The sequence below is a fragment of the Vigna umbellata genome, chromosome 1 (assembly GCF_029865625.1).
Source record: "Vigna umbellata cultivar VRB3 chromosome 1, Vumbellata_1.0, whole genome shotgun sequence".
Classification (NCBI taxonomy): domain Eukaryota; kingdom Viridiplantae; phylum Streptophyta; class Magnoliopsida; order Fabales; family Fabaceae; genus Vigna; species Vigna umbellata.
Window position 1 is genome coordinate 60,345,985 of NC_142165.1, and position 16,877 is coordinate 60,362,861.

General features: G+C 41.2%; 1 protein-coding gene across 1 annotated transcript; it reads right to left on the reverse strand.

The window, feature by feature from the left end:
* Positions 1–8,266: 8,266 nt before the first annotated feature.
* Positions 8,267–9,105, reverse strand: LOC124845556 (uncharacterized). The gene is made up of 2 exons (XM_047322669.1): positions 8,933–9,105; positions 8,267–8,849 (listed from the first exon to the last, which is right to left on the reverse strand). Exons 1-2 carry the CDS (start codon positions 9,103–9,105, stop codon positions 8,267–8,269), a joined length of 756 nt encoding a protein of 251 aa, XP_047178625.1.
* Positions 9,106–16,877: the final 7,772 nt, after the last annotated feature.

The following is a 16,877-nucleotide window of genomic DNA, read 5'->3' on the forward strand; positions in this document are numbered from 1 at the left end:
ATGCAAACCACATATTACTTCATTAACTTTTTTTAAAAAATAACAATAAAAACCCATTTAAACATAAATAAAATCGTGTTTGGCCCATTCAATTTCACCAAGTTGTAGAATCAACACAACTTCACAATAAAATCATGTCACTTATTAAATACAAATTGCACCATATTAACAAAATTGCCAAAAATAACCTAAAACAACCGTTCAAACAAAAAGGTAAATTAAAATAAACATTTATATTTTTAAGTCATTCTTTCCCTACAATTCCAAATCAACATCTAAATTAAATAAAAAACCAACATCTAAATTAAATAAAAAACCAAATAAATGACAACTCTATAATATTTTATAAAATAAAAATAAAATAAAAATAAAAAAATTATGTTTATCCTAATATTATAATATTATTATCGAGTGTCAGATCAAATATTTTTAAGGTGTCAAGATAAATATACAAATTTTTTAGAGTCAAATGTAATTGTTTCGGTTATTTGGGGCTAAGTCACCAAACTCCTCTACAAATTGTCTTTTAGCAAGCTTTGTTGCCCACTCTTTTGTCCGGGAGAACTTGTCAAAGATTCTCTGGTGCCAAAGTCAGTACAAAAATCGTTTGGCGATTCAATGAAATAGTAATGAATGTGCACTAAATGCAACTTGTCTACCACTCACCTTTGACCTGTATTTATAGTTTTCGCCATGGGCTTGAATTAGTGAAAAGTTAATCACGGTCCAATTTCAACCTAATGGCTCTAATCACCATTTACCTTAATCCTAGTCTTAATGATCCAGGTTACCGACCGGCCAGTCTTACACCGCCGCCCATACGGTATACTGTCATTACTCATTCGAGTAGGAGGATGAATGGTCGGGTCGCACAATGTGTGGTGAGTGCTGATGCCAGCCGTCCGTTAATGCTATAAGAGGAGTAAAAAGATTGAAGAAACATCGACCGTTATACTGCTCTCAGACCGCCCGGTGCATATGGTACACAAGCCCCCCAAGCCCTAGTGCACGTAGTGAACGTTGGGTTTAATACTGGTTGGAATCTTGACTACAGGTGTGCGGGCTCCGGCCGTTGACCACCCGTCTTCGTCAATGGTTGGGCTGGATGGTGCTCCTTTTAGCCATTGGGCCGAATTTGTTGGGCTTTTGCTCACCGATTTTTGAAACTGGACTTAAGCGGGAATACACGTGTCATGTGCCAAGAGGCGAAAGTTGGAGCGGCCCCACATCTGGACCGTCAATCATGATAATTTTTTACGGTGAGGATGCCTTGATGGTTACAAAAAATTTTCCTATAAATAGAGAATGAGGACGCTGTCATTTTCACTTGCTCCTTCTTCTTTCAAGTTCAGAGCATTCATTTTTCTTAAGGTAATAAATGGCGGTCGTCCATGTTGAGTCTTCTTCGGAGTTGTCGGGCAGAAGTGGCGGGAGGCCGGTGGGCGGTGACGGCGAGCGTGGTTCTTCTCCAAGCTCAGTGTCGTCTTCCTTCTTGGAAGAGTTTGTCCGGTCTCTGAGGCTGGAGCCTAATCCCCCCACTAGTGCGGATAAAAGGATTATCTATGGGATACCCATCCACCTTGTCAAGGGTGGTATTCCCGTAGATGGCTCACCATTAGACATGGATGGTGACGGGACTGTAATTCCGAGGTATGACTGGGCACCTCACGATGCCAGCCTTTTTGCGTCGGAGTATGATACTAAAAAGGCGCTGACATGGAGAATCGGTCGGCTATATATCGTCCGAGACGTAGATGACTCCCGACTAATTTGGGAGGGAGTCAGCCTAAGGAATGAGCAAGTTTATCATAGAAAGGGATCGAGTCCAGATGACTTTTTCTTTATGTATGCCAATCTTTTCGATCAACTATGCGTCCGAGTGCTGTTTACTGAGTTTCAAATGGTCGTTCTCCGGGAAATGAACGTCGCCCTTGTACAGCTACATCCGAGCTCTTGGACGGTCGTCCAGGCATTCTTAGCGGTGTGTTTGGCAGTTGGCGTAAATCCGAAAATCCCAGTTTCTTTCAATATTTTGAAGTTCGACCGCTCCCGAAGGGTGGTTGGGTTTCCTTGATGTCCGTCAGAGATAGGACCCTCTTCCGTCTGTTCTCTGATTCATATAAGAATTTCAAGGACCAGTTTTTTAAAGTCATCATTGACGAGACTGGCCGCCATAAGTTTCATGATTCGACAGGAAATCCATTGTTCCCTTTTAATTGGACAAGGAACCCTAGGAGAATAAAAGCATATCCAGTTGGTATGATGAGCCTGGCTGATTTGGAGGTCGTTCGGACCATCAACGCTCTCCCCCGTCGCCTCTCTGCCCGCAACTTAGTCGAATGCCTTCGTCATCAGGATTGTGAACGAAAGGCGTTTGGTATGGTATTTTGTATTCATTTCGTTTCATTCAATACATTGGTGTTAACGTGACCGAATTTTTTTGCTTTTGCCAGATACCATGTCTGCTCCCCCCCCCCTCCCCCGCAAATCCAACTTCATGGCTTCGAGGAAAGGAGCCGGCACTAGTTCTTCGTGCACTAGGAAAGGGTTGCCCCGATAGCCGGATGCCGAAGGTTACTCCAGCTGACATGCAGTGTGCTCCAGTTGTTGACGTTACTGCAAACGTCGTTGTCGCCGTGGTAAACAAGCCCCCTAGAGCCTTCCGATTGTGCTCGTAAAGAGGGGTCATCCTCTCGACCGTTGTCGGGTGGGCTACTCAGCCCCGCATTCAACATGAGCGACCGGACCAACTTCCACATGAGTTCTTCGCACCGGGCGTTGATAGAGCCGCTTTCGGAGGCTGAATTGACCAACGCAATGGGCGGCTTCCCTGGCTTGGTATCTCAGGGAGTTTGCTGACCGTAGGGGGGTCGAGAACGTCAAAGTAGAGCTACTTGCCGAGAATAAGGTCTTTGAGGATCTGCGGGCGGCCATGGATCAGATGTTGTTGGCCCAAGATGATTCCGATAACAAGATCGACGAGCTCCAAGCTGAGTTGGACGAGGTCAAAAAGAAGTTGGTCGAAGCCACGGATCAGCTTCGTGACGCTCGAGCTGACCATGACCGGCTGCGGGAGGAGTGCGGGCAGCTGAAGGTGGTAGTCACCCGCCAGAAGAAAACGGAGGGCGGACCCCTTCAAAAGAACCAAGCGCTAGCGGATGATTTGGTGAAGGCCAAAGAGAAGGTATCCGAGCTGGAGGCGGGCATTGTGTTTGAACACGAGGAGGGTTTTAATAAAGCTCTCCATCAGGCGTCCGTTTTGGCAGGGATCCGGGAGCCCTATGCCTTGGGATTCGACATTGAAAAAATGTCTTTGATGGGGTCCTGGTTCACCTTGACGCCCCAGCCGCTGAGGATGAGCCACAGGAGATGGAGGACCCTTCAAGCCTCGGTGTCGGTGACCAGAGGGTGGAGGTCGAGGGCGTCGATGAGCCGGCCGAGGATGCCGAGGACACTAATGCTACCGGTGGTGTTGATGATGGCCCTGGGGCCAAGTGATTTTACAAGTAGTTAGTTAGGGGTTTTCACTTTTTTGTTTTAAATACTTTTATGTATTTGTTCATGTGGCCGGTTGGCCAACATTTTTGATTTGTTTACTTATTGGCCGAGCCGTCCCATAGCCGACTTTTTGTATATCCCCTACACATCAATACAATTTTACTTTCTTCAATTCGTTTTAATATTACTTTCATACCGGTCGTTTGACTTTATTATCTTGCTAGCTTTATCAATAGCGTTTATTCAAGTAAACAGCAGTTTCATTTGAAACTTCGTTCATCAATTTGGACTTCCGCCGGATCCGGGCGGTAATGGTTCTTCAGGCAGAATTCTCCGTTCATTGCCCGGCTCTGTTGACAGTGGTTCCTTTTGGAACTCCGTGTTTATCAACTTCGATTTATACAGGATCCGGGCGGCAGTGGTTATTCAGAAAGAACTCTCCGTTCACCGTCTGGCCAAGTTGACAGTGGTTCCTTCTGGAACTCCTCGTTCATCAACTTGGATTTTCATAAGTTCCGGGCAGCAGTGGTTCTTCGGGAAGAACTCTCCGTTCACTACCCGACCAAGTTGACAGTGGTTCCGTTTGGAACTTCTCCGTTCATCAACTTGGATTTCTTTTTTGATTAAACGCTTTACAGGAATATGTCCTTATCGTAGAAATCTTTGACAAAAGAGTGGGACACCCTGTCATCATATTAATCACCGAAAATAAAATGTACAATCAAAAGTAGCTATCAATTGGAATAAAATTTTAGGTGAGTAGCGTTCCAAGTGTTTGGGATTTGGCGTCCGTCTGTATGCATCAGCCTGTAGGCTCCGTTTCCCAATGCTTCTGTTACTCGAAAAGGTCCTTCCCATTTGGCCGCAAGTTTACTGTGAGTGGTCGTCCGTCGGGCTTCCCCCGTCTTTCTCCATACCAGATCGCCCTCTTGGAAGTTCCTAGGCCGAACTTTAGAGTTGTACTTCCTTTCCATCATTCGCTTGCATGCTTCGGCTCTTAATGCCGCCCGATCTCTCCGCTCTTCCAAGGAGTCAAGTTCCACCCTTAGCTCTTCATCGTTTAACTAAAGGTCCTCCATCCGGCGTTGCAAAGAGGGTTCTCCTAACTCGACTGGTAACATGGCATCAGTGTCATACGTCAAGTTGAAAGGGGTCTCACCGGTCGTCCCATGCGGAGTACACTGGTAAGTCCATAACACTTCTGGGAGCTCGTCAACCCATGCTCCTTTCTTCTCACCCGTGTTTAGCTCGGCCACTATGGTCTTGTTCATGGCCTCTACTTGACCGTTTGTCTGGGGGTGTTCCACCGAACTAGTGACGTGCTTAATCCCAGACCCTTATAAAACTTAGCCAATTTCTTATCGATGAACTGTCGACCGTTGTCTGTGACGATCATCCGAGGAAGACCGAATCGACACACCAATTTCCAGCAGAATTTTGGGACCTGCGATGTCGTTATGGTCACCAAGGGTTTAGCCTCCACCCATTTGATGAAATAATCGATCGCCACGAGGAGGAACTTCTTATGCGCCCGACCTGTTGGGAACCGACCGACTATATCCATCCCCCATTGTGCGAACGTCAGGGTGACGTCATGGTGTGCAAGGTGTGGGGTGGTGCGTGGGTGTTGTTGGCGTGGGCCTGGTAGTTGAGGCACCTCTGGGCAAATACCTTAGTGTCTTCCTCCAAAGTCGGCTAGTAGTATCCGGCCCTCAAAATCCGAGCCTTCAGGGCCCAACGACCGGTATGGAAACCACAGACTCCATTATGGAGCTCGTCCATAACATACTGTGCTTCCTCCTTCCCAAGACACTTGAGGAGAGGGGTGGAGAATCCTCTCCGGTACAGGTTGTCCCTAACCATAAGGTAACGGACGATCTTCTTGGCGTCTGCCGGCTTAATCGATTGTCTTGCGTCTTGCTGGGTCATTAGCGCTCGGATCTCCGTTCGCTAGTCCCCGACTTCAATATTTGACACCGTCAAGCATTCGACCGACAGTTGTAGTAGAACTTGGCGTATAATCATCGTCAATTGCCCCTTTTCTTTCCCCGAACTTAACCTCAATAACATGTCCGCCCGGGTGTTATCCTCGTGAGGGATGTGCTGGATGTCGATCTTATCAAACAGATTCACCAGGGCAGTCGCTCGGTGGAAATACCGGAGGAGCTGCTCCTCCTTCACCTGGAACTCGTCATTCATTTCACCCACAACAAGCTAGGAATCCGTCCGACACATGACCTCCCAAGCTCCCATGTCTCTTGCAAGCTCCAAGTCGGTCACTAGGGCCTCGTACTCCGCCTGGTTGTTGGAAACCTTGAACTTAGGAATGCTCCAACAAGAATCCATTCGGGCCCTCCAGAATTATATCGGCCCCACTCACTGATCATCCGGACGCCCCGTCGACGTATAGGTTCCACTCATCATTGATCGCCTGGGGTAATTCTGCTACAAAACCGGCCAAATGTTGGCCTTTAACCAATCCTCGTGGCTCACAGCGTAAGCCAAATTCCGACAATTCGACATCCCATGCCACCATGTGTCCCGCTAGGTCCGGTTTCCTCAAAATTTTGGAGATGGGAAAGTCGGTCCTAACAACGACTTGGTGACCCTGGAAGTATGGTCGGAGCCTTCTGGACGCATTCAACAAGGCTAAGGCAACCTTTTCCACCTGTTGATATTGCGTCTCGGCTTCCTGGAGGGTGCGACTAATGAAATATACGAGCCTAGGCTCGGGTCGTTCGTGCATTAGCACCGCGTTGATTGGTGACTTTGAGACACCCAGAAAGATCTGCAAATCTTCCCCCGGTGTCGAACCGTTCATCACCGGCGGGTTCATCAAAATTGTCTTGACGTCCTGAAATGCTCGTTCGCACTCAACATCCCACTCGAGACGGGTCCCTTCCTAATCTTCCGCAACACCGGTTTGACCCTCTCGGGCAGCTTGGGAATAAATCGCGATAAAGTCATGAGTCGATCGATCAACCTTTGGATCTCCTTAAGAGTGACTGGGCTCTGCATCTCCAACACGGCTGCACATTTATCAGGATTGGCGTCAATACCCCGGGCAGTGAGCATGAAACCGAGGAATTTTCCCGCAGCCACCCCGAATGTGCACTTGGCCGGATTGAGCCTCATCCCGTACCTTCTAACCTGCTTGAACACCTCTTCCATGTCTTTCACATGGCATCGTCCATCCGGTGAACGGATGACCATATCATCGACGTACACGTCCATGCACCGACCGATCTGTTCCGCAAAGATCCTATCCATCAAACGCTGATAGGTGGCCCCGACATTCTTCAAGCCAAAGGGCATAACTTCGTAACAAAAGTTTGCCTTAATAGTGATAAATGTCATCTTCTCCCGATCCGGTCCATATATGGGGTATCTGATTGTAACCTGAGTAAGCATCTAGGAAGCTTAGCATCCGGTGACCGGAGGCACTGTCCACCAACGCATCTATGCTCGGCAAAGGATGCGAATCCTTAGGGCAAGCCTTGTTCAGGTCAGTATAGTAAGTGCACATACGTCATTTTCCACTTGGTTTTTTCACATTAACTACATTAGCAAGCCAAGTAGTGTACGTCCCTTCTTTGATGAATCCGACCTCCTTCAGCTTCCCGACCTCCTCCTCCACAGCTATCCTTTTCTCTTCTCTCATCCGCCGCTTCTTTTGCGTCACCGGTCGCGCTTCTTTAAATAATGCCAAATTATGTTACATGATCGAGGGGTGGATCCCTAACATATTAGCGGCTGTCCATGCAAATAAGTCACGATTCTCCCACAAGACGAACCGAATCTCTCTCTCCAACTCAGGCTCTAACCCTCGAGCCATAGCGATGGTCTGGGAAGCGTCTTTCCCTATCAAGACCGGTTGTGTCTCCCCGAGGGGCTCCAACCGATCTTCCGTGTTTGTCCTCGGGTCAAGGTCTGCCACAGCCACCTCAAAACCACCCGTCCTCCTTCTGACCACGCGGGTGTGAAGTTTCAGGCCTGCGGCGTAACATTCCCTAGTCGTCTTTTGGTCCGCCCAGACAGTGCAGATTTTCCCTTTGTCCAAGGGATACTTCATCGTGAGATGGGGGGGTTGACACAATCGCCCCAAAAGCATTTAGGCACGGCCGACCCAAGAGTACGTTGTAGGAGGTGTTGACTTCCACCAGCAAGTATCTAACCCTATTTTCCTCACTGTTCCAACCGGTCCCTAGTCTTGTGCGTAGATCTACATATCCTCTGGTGTCTACCCTCTCACCTGTGATACTCACGATCTGGTCGTTGTATGGGACGATCAGATCTTCCGATATGTCCATCTACTGGAAGGTTTTTCAGTAGAGGATGTTTATTAAGCTCCCCTGGTCCACCAGCACTTTGCTCACACCGTACCGGGCGTTTTCCGCTGTTATCACCATCGGATCATCCTGATTGGGATCAGGGGCATGGAAGTCTTCATCTGAAAATGTAATGGGGGCATCGTCCTCCTAGGTTTGTCTACCGAGTGAACGGATTGTAAAGCCCGCACATGACGTTTCTGGGCGGATGAAGAAGATCCTCCTCTAGTGAAACCACCGGATATCGTATTGATGTGTCCTCGCAGGGGGCGATCGTGCCTCCTACTACGGCTTCTACTTCGTCGTCTCTCCGATTGCGGGCAATCGGTCCGGTCTTTTCTTGCCCTTCCTTACCTTTCTGGTTTTCTAGGGCTGGTCTGTCGTGGATTCGATCGGTCTATGGGCGAGTAGGGGCGGTCGATCCTCACATACTTCTTCAACTACCCCGCACAAATTAACTCTTCGATCTTATCCCTCAGGGTTACGCATTCCTCTGTGCTGTGGCCCATGTTCTTATGATACAAACAGTGCTTATTACTGTTCGCCCCCGGCGGCATAGGTCGCCTCTTCGGTTCTGGGATCAACTCTGCGCTCAAAGCTTCCTGGAAAATCTTCGCACGAGAGGCGTTCAAGGGGGTATATTGCTGGAATCGTGGCCCCTGAGGCAGTTCTCTTTGCTTGAATCCCCCAGGCTTCCCAACTTGACCGCCCGACTTCCCCCAGTTAGTTTTTCCTCCTTTGTTTTCCTGATTCTCCTTCTTATAGACCAGCTTCATTTCCTCCACCCTTATCTCATCAGTCGCCCTTTCTCGCAGTTCTTCCATAGTCTTGGGTGCCCGCCGGTAGACGATGTCCTTAAACGGCCCGAGCTTGAGGGCGGGAAGGATGTACTGCAAGGCAAGTTTTGGGCTTAATCCCTTCACCCATCGGACGGTCTTTTGGTAGCGATCCATGAACGCTCTTAAAGTTTCTTCCTTCCCTTGTTTCAGGGTAACCAAATCAAAGATGGTCAAGTCCTGAGTACTGCTACCGGTAAATTGACGATTGAACAAACGTTGTAGTCCAACGAAATTCTCAATGGAATTGGGGGGAGTAAGTTAAACCACTGGAGCGCCTCCTCCTCCAGTGATAATGAGAAAGCTCGGCACCAAATGGCGTTGTTATCGGTCCGGAACGCCATTTTGTTTGAAAAGGTTTTGATGTTGGCCTCCTGGTCCGTTGTCCCGTCGTATATTTTAAACTGAGGCGGGACGAACTGCTCCGATATCTGGATGTCCATGATCGCCTGGACGAAGGGGAGTAATAGTGTTGACGAGGACTCGATTTTCACTAGTAACTGCTTGTCCCTACTGCACTTTTCGCGTGTACAGATTTAGCTTTGCTTCCCTCGACCTCCGATTCCGTGGGTTTCCACGTTTTGTCCGGCTCACTGTTGTGTTCGGTTCGATCCTCCATGGCATCCTTGCCACGCTCCTTGGCCTGCTCTCCTTCCCCCTTTTCTCTTGAACCCTCTCGGCCAACGCGTGCCGAACACTCGGCCCTGACGACTATGAGTTCCGCCTCATGACACTACTGCATCTCCTCCATCTTCTGCTGTAGCATCCGAATCATCTCCACTGGGTCGTCCATACTCATGTTTCTCGTGGTCACCATTAGATTTTGCAAGTAACTCGACCCCACGGTGGACACCAAAATATTTCGGTTATTTAGGGCTAAGTCACCAAACTCCTCCACAAATTGTCTTCTAGTTGTCAGGTCTCGCTCCAAGCTCTGTTGTCCACTCTTCCGTCTGGGGGGAACCTGTCAAAGATTCTCCGATGCCAAAGTCAGTACAGAAATCGTTTGGCGATTCAATGAAATAGTAATGAATGTGCAGTAAATGCAACTTGTCTACCACTCACCTCTAACTTGTATTTATAGTTTTCGCCATGGGCTTGGGATTGGTGAAAAGTTAATCACGGCCCAATTTCAGCCCAATGGCTATAATCACCATTTACCTTAATCCTAGTCTTAATAATCCAGGTTACCGACCGGTCGGCCTTACACCGCCGCCCGTACGGTATACCATCATTACTCATTCGAGCAGGAGGATGAATAGTCGGGTCGCACAATGTGTGGTGAGTGTTGATGTCAGCCGTCCGGTAATGCTATCAGAGGAGTAAAAAGATTGAAGAAACATCAGCCGTTATACTGCTCTCAGACCGCCCGGTGCATATGATACAATAATAAAATAAAAAATTTATTTTATTTATATATTCATTTACCTAAATAGAAGAAACAAATTGGGAATCAAGGCCTCTAAACCTTCAAAACTCCATCATATAACACATTTCTAAAAGGAAAAACGACTTACTTTTTTCCATCTCCATATATTTTTTTCTCTCACCTCATAATATAAAAGATAACCATCTTGCCTTTAATATAATATATCTAAAATATAACTTTAGATGATGTAATCCAAAATAAAATTGGCTTAATACCCTATTTTGTCCCCAGTTTCGCTCGACAATGTCAAATTAGTCCATCCTTTAAAACGTGCGTCAATTACGTCCCTACTTAATAAAATTTATATCAATGAAATCCCTTCCGTTAAATCCGTACAAACAGCGTTAATTATTTTTCTCTCTCTTCTATTAACACCGTTTGTACGGATTTAACGGAAGGGATTTCATTGATATAAATTTTATTAAGTAGGGACGTAATTGACGCATGTTTTAAAGGATGGACTAATTTGACATTGTCGAGCGAAACTGGGGACAAAATAGGGTATTAAGCCAAATAAAATTACACAATTTAGAATGTTATTTTAAATTTACTTCGGAACACTATTTCTTGTTCTCTAATCCAAAACGCGATTACCTAATTCTCAATTATGCGATCTGAGATATAATTTTAGATAATGTATAATTTGAACCCGAGATAGTTTGATTCTAATATGAAATTGTTGAAAATTACATAATGTAAACTATAAATTTAAGTTGATTTAAAGGTATTAAGATAAAGGCATGTTGGTTACTTATTACTAGCAAAAATACATGGAGTAGTTGTACCTGTGTTTACTTTTATCTCTTCATAATAAAAGTATAATAAATATAAAATAATAGTAATATATAAACGGAAGAGTTTTTATATTTTATTATTGTTAAAAAATGAATTTTAAATTTAATTTAACTCTTATAAAATTAATTGGTAAAATGTGTTCTGTATTTATTTATATATTTTAAATTTATCTTATTTATATTTATTTTATTAATTATAAATGTGATTTTTTTGGAAGTAAATATTAAATTTAAAACAACAGTTCCAAAAGGAAAATATATAAAATCATTATCAATAATTATTATCAAAGAAAATTATTTTGTATAATCTTTTATAACCATTATTTGGGAGTTGTTCCCTCCACCACTACGCATTACTCTCTCCACCTCTCCATTCCCCTTTTTTCCTCAATAATTAGAGTTGTCAAAACGGGTTACCCGGTCTGGTCTACCACGGATTGGTCACTTAGTGAGCCAACCCAATCCGACTCATTTATTAGCGAGTCAGAAAAATCTGAACTCGGCCCAACCCACAACGGGTTGGTGGGTAAACGGGTTGGCTCACTGGCTTACTTAATTACAATTTTTTTAAAATAAAAAATAATTACAAACTTTTTATAATTTAAATCTAAACAAATTTCACTCCCAAATTTCACTCCCAACATGGGTGTTTAATTAATTTTGAAAATAAAGAACTTAAATAATTTTTTCAAGAAAAAAAAATAATAAATATTTTTTTATAAAATTAAAATTAAATTTTAATAAAATAAAATTAGGTAGGTGGATTGGTGGGCCAACCCGGCCCACCATAGGTTCAACCCGCATGAGCCAGGTTTAAATGAGCCGGGTTGAAATCTAACCCGCATAAAAAAATACAATTTTTCAAACCCAACCCGACCCGAACCCGTGGTGAGCCGGGTTGGTCCGCGGGTTGTGACCCATTTTGACAGCTCTATCAGTAATATTTAATTTATGTTTTTATTTTTTTACCCAACAACCATCTACTTCCGTTAATGTTTTTGTATCAATGCACCTCCACAACATTCCACTGATTTCGTTGAATGAAATTCGTTTGGATCTTTTTCTTCCTCTAATTTTTGTTTGCTGAAAATGTGGTGGTGTAGCGTGGAATATTGTGGTGTGTTTGGTTGGAGATAGCATTGATTATGCAAGAAGGTTCTCCAGTTATTAGAGGAAGTAGCAAAAAAGCTTTGGAGTGGTGCAAGAAGGTTCTTGTAGTTGAAGGTGGTATATTTTTTGAATATATAAACCTATCTCTGTAACGAATGTGGGTATTCGTTGGAGAAGGATGTAGGTATTCGCTGGAGTCTTAAATGGATGTCAACATTCCTAAACGGATATCAACATTCGTAAATGGATATCAACATTTGTTCAAGGCCAAACCCTCAGCTACCAAACATAGAAAACGCACAGGCAGCGACCAAACATCTAGCACACAACATATTCCAATACATGAAAATTAAAATCAAATGTCTATCATGACCAACCTCTATCGTGGACTAAAGAAAAAATGTGCACAGTAGACGCATACACGAAGCACCACCAAAGTACCACCAACGCAGCACCACTGCACGACTAGGAGATCGAAACGAAGAAGAAAGAACGAATGAAATAAAAACTGCTATGGAGAAAAAGGATTGGAAAAAACGAAACTGGAGGAGAAAAGAAATTGAGAAGAATCGGATACGAGAAGGAGAAAAGTTTGAAAGTGAGAGTTTGTGGAGGAGGGTGGAGTTGCGCCACTGTAAGTGAAAATGAAATTGGGATTTAGGGTTTTGATAAAAAGGTAAAAAATAAAAAGTTAAAGTAAAATGGAAGAGTTTTGTAATTAAAAATTTTTTTGAGAGAAGCGCTGGTGTGGAGGGAGCAACTCTCCCATTATTTTCGTATTTTCACAATCAATTTTATTTTTACTGATAATTAAGATAAATTCGAATCTCTATTCAGTTTTAAAATTTATCTATTGAATCTTAAGATATATTTTTTTATTAATTGTGATGTGACAATTCCTATCAAGTTTAAATGCTATTATATAATATTTTCTTACATAACCATGCTGAAACAAAAAATTCTCTAAACAAAGAAATTATTTTTTAAATTAATTAAAATTATAAAATGAAAAAAATATTGTTACAGATGAGGAGCATTGGTGTTTTGAAGTTAGTAATTTTGATCATGCTACTAAGTAAAGAATATGAAGACTCTAGCTGCATCAAGTTTAAAAGCATATCTCCACAATGAACAGCGAAGAAAAAGAACAAAAGTAAGTTGCAGACCGAACGGTCGCTATTAGACGAAGACCGAACGACTACAATCAGATAAAGGCTAAATACTGTTTATGGCCGGACACTGTTCATGACCGAACACAGCTTAAGACCGAACGGTAGAAGGCATGACCAAGATCAAGTGGGGCATGAACGAGACCGAGCGGGTGGACGCTGAAGTTCAAAGCAAAGGCATAATTGAGACCGAATGGTCGTAAGAATTGGAGACCGAACGGTCATAATAATTGAAGGCCGAAGGAAGTGTAACAATTGAAGGTTGAACGCAGTAAAAGACCGAACGGTGTTGAACATAGTTAAAGGCTGAACACTGATAAAAGGTTGAATGGAGCATAGCAGTAAAAGACCGAACGGATTGTAACAGTTCAAGGCATGACCGAACGGTTTAAGACTTGACTGAGACCAAGTAGTTCGGACCGAGCGGTAGCGAGAAATGACTGAGACCGAGCAGCTAGTACCAAACGTTGGAAAGATATAAGTAACCAAGTCGGACAGTAAAGGTGATAAGGGCTCAAGCCAAACATAGTTGAAGACCGAACGGCAGGAGGCTGTGACAAATTAAACCGAGTGGCAGAAGATGAAGAACTCGAGCCGATTGGTTGAAGAGTTAAAAATCCAAATTGTTCGAAATCTCGCATATAATCGATTATCACTTACAATAATCGATTATCATTGGCAGTTGTAATGCGTCTTTTCAGTTTCGGACCAGTAGGCTTTATATACCTTCGCCAAACACTTTAGAAAATAACTCCGAGCTTTTTAAGAATACAGTGTAACTGAGGAAGTTCTAAAAAGTTGGTTCATTGCATTGCCTGGTCTCGTGAATAGGAGAAGCGGGCTTTGTGTGTCAAAGGTTGGAGCAGTTCTCTTCAAGTTGGCAACGCTGCTCGCTTCTGATTCGTTGGTTGAAGGAAGATTCTGACTGCACTGTTCTGATTCGTTGGTCGAAGGAAAGTGTGGTTGCTCGCTTCCGGATCGTTGTTCGAAGGAAGCACCCTTCTGGTTCGTTCGTCAAAGGAAGGTTTTATCATTCTTATTGCATTCAGTATATTGTAACTATAAAATTGTTTTTAGTGAAAAAGGTCAATCACTATTCATAGTGATTAACGACTAGACGTAGAATCTTTTTATTCGAACCAGGATAAAAATCATTTGTGTGATTTTTCTACTCCCTACACTCTTTATACTTTCGTACATCAACTGTTCGATAAATTTTTTCTAAGAAAACTAATTTTATAAAAAACGGACCATATTAACTTGAGTTGTGATCGAACACGCTTTCCGCTATTCGCGAATTTTATTCGCTGCGCGACTCTACGATACCGGTTGTTCCAACAAATATAAAATTACAAAATAATAAAATTATCATACTATACAACTACAAATTATAAAAGTATAAGATTAAAAAATTATGAATTACGAAATTATAAAATATAAAAATATAAAGTTATAAAATTGTAAATGTAATGACTTGATTGAAAAGTTTTAAAACTGTGAACTCAATAAACAAAAAGATTTAGAAAGTAATTAAAATTTTCAAATTTATCATAATTCAAAACTTAATTAAATTTTATTAATATAAATAGTATCAATTTTATCTTTATTAATATAAACTATTTTATTATTTTATTCTTCTGATTTTGGAACTATTTTTTAAACTCAATAACTACCATAATAAAACGACCTACTTATAATAAAATAAATATTATTCATTTTATACTTACATTTTACTTTTATTTTATTATAAATTCAATAATGAAATTAAATTTTTTTTATTATAAATTTAATAATAAAATTAATTTTTATTTTTTATTATTATGAAATAAAAGTAAATGCATATATAAATAATGAATTGTGTTTTCACTAATGAAATTAACACTAAGTACACAAAAATAAAGGTTATAAACAATTATAAAGTAATCTCCAGTGTAATAGTTATAGATATAGATATTATGAGTATGGGAGAAGAAATTAGTTTAAATCACGTCCTATATTTAGGAAAATCTTTAAATCGGTCTTCTTTATTTTATGTGTCTTAATTCGATATTTTATTTTGAAGATCTTTTTTAAGAAAGATCATCTAAAATCCCTTTATTTTTTTAAACTTTATTTGATTAAATGTTATCCTAAGCACTTTTATATTGGTTATATAATTACAAAATTGTATGATATTAAGCATAATATTGACTTTAGAGACAAATACAAAATGAAGAACTACAATTTTTATAATCACAAACTAAAAATATCTTTAAGAAGAGAATAATTATATTCTTTAAGGATATTGAGTTTAGGGGGAGAATAAGGTTAGAGGAAGAATCGGTGAAAATGATCTGGTCCATAAAGTTTCTTATGATAAGCAAGTTCAAAATCTCTATAAGAACAAACTCAAGATCTATAGAAACTTGTGATTCATGAGAAGTATAAATTCATGCAAGACAATAAGGTTTGGAAACTTGTCACGTTACTAGAATGTATGAAGCCCATGAGTAGTAAATAAATATTTAAGACCAAGATTCTGTAGTTACTAAGGGAGACGAGTTCAGACTCAATCAATGCCTAAAAGAAAATTTAGAAATTCATGAAATGCAAAAAATTCCTTATGATTTAATAGTAGGAAATTTGATGTATGTCCAAGTATGTACTCATCTACATATAACATACATAATTGAGGCTTTAGGCATATATTTAAACAATTCATGAATGGGTAATTGGAAAGCAGTCAAAAAAGTTGTGAAGTTTTTCAAGAGAACAAAGGTTTATAAGCTTATGTATATAGGGCCAGACCAGTTAGAGATCATCAAGTATTCTAACAATTTTGCTAGATGCCAAGATAGTTTAATATCCACTTCAGGTTACATTTTCATACTAGATGGTGGTGTGGTTTCATGACCCAATACCAAGCAAACCCTTATGAATTTATCCATTGTGATTGCAAAATTTGTAGCATCTTCTAAGACATCAAATCAAGGTATATAGTTGATTTTTGATTTAGGGTTGCGTATTATGAAAGATTTTGAAAAATCACTTAAGTTATACTGTGACAACACATTAATTGTATTGTAGTTTAACAACAAAATGAGCTAGAGTAAGTCAAACACATTAACACCAAGTTCCTGGTTGTTAAAGAAAAGGTACAAAAGTGGATGGATTTTCATAGAACACTTAGGGACAAACTCCTTGATGGTATATCCTCTTAATAGGCTTTTACAGCCAAAATCTTTCATAAACATATTTCTCATATGGGTGTTTTACAGTTTGAAGAATCTTTGGTTCAGTGAGAGTTAGTCATTTTTGTGTGTTTGTGTTCTATGTTTGGTTTTCATGTATGCATTTATTATGGTTTATTATTCATAAATTACACTTTGTATATTGAGGTTATTGTATTGAGCTCATTGAGATAAAGTAAGGACAAATTGAAAATAGACGTGTACATATCACCTTCATGTATTTTTCATGCTACACATTTCATGATGAATCCATATGCATTAATGATCATTGTCAGGTTTAATTGCAATGAAAACTGTTTTGGTTCTACATGCAGATATAATCAATGGACAAACTTTGGATATGCTCAATGTACATAATGACAATATTGAACTCAAAAAGTCTAACACATTTGTAAGGATTTATATATATATATATATATATATATATATATATATATATATATATATATATATATATAAGAAATCATTAAATATGTTAGGACC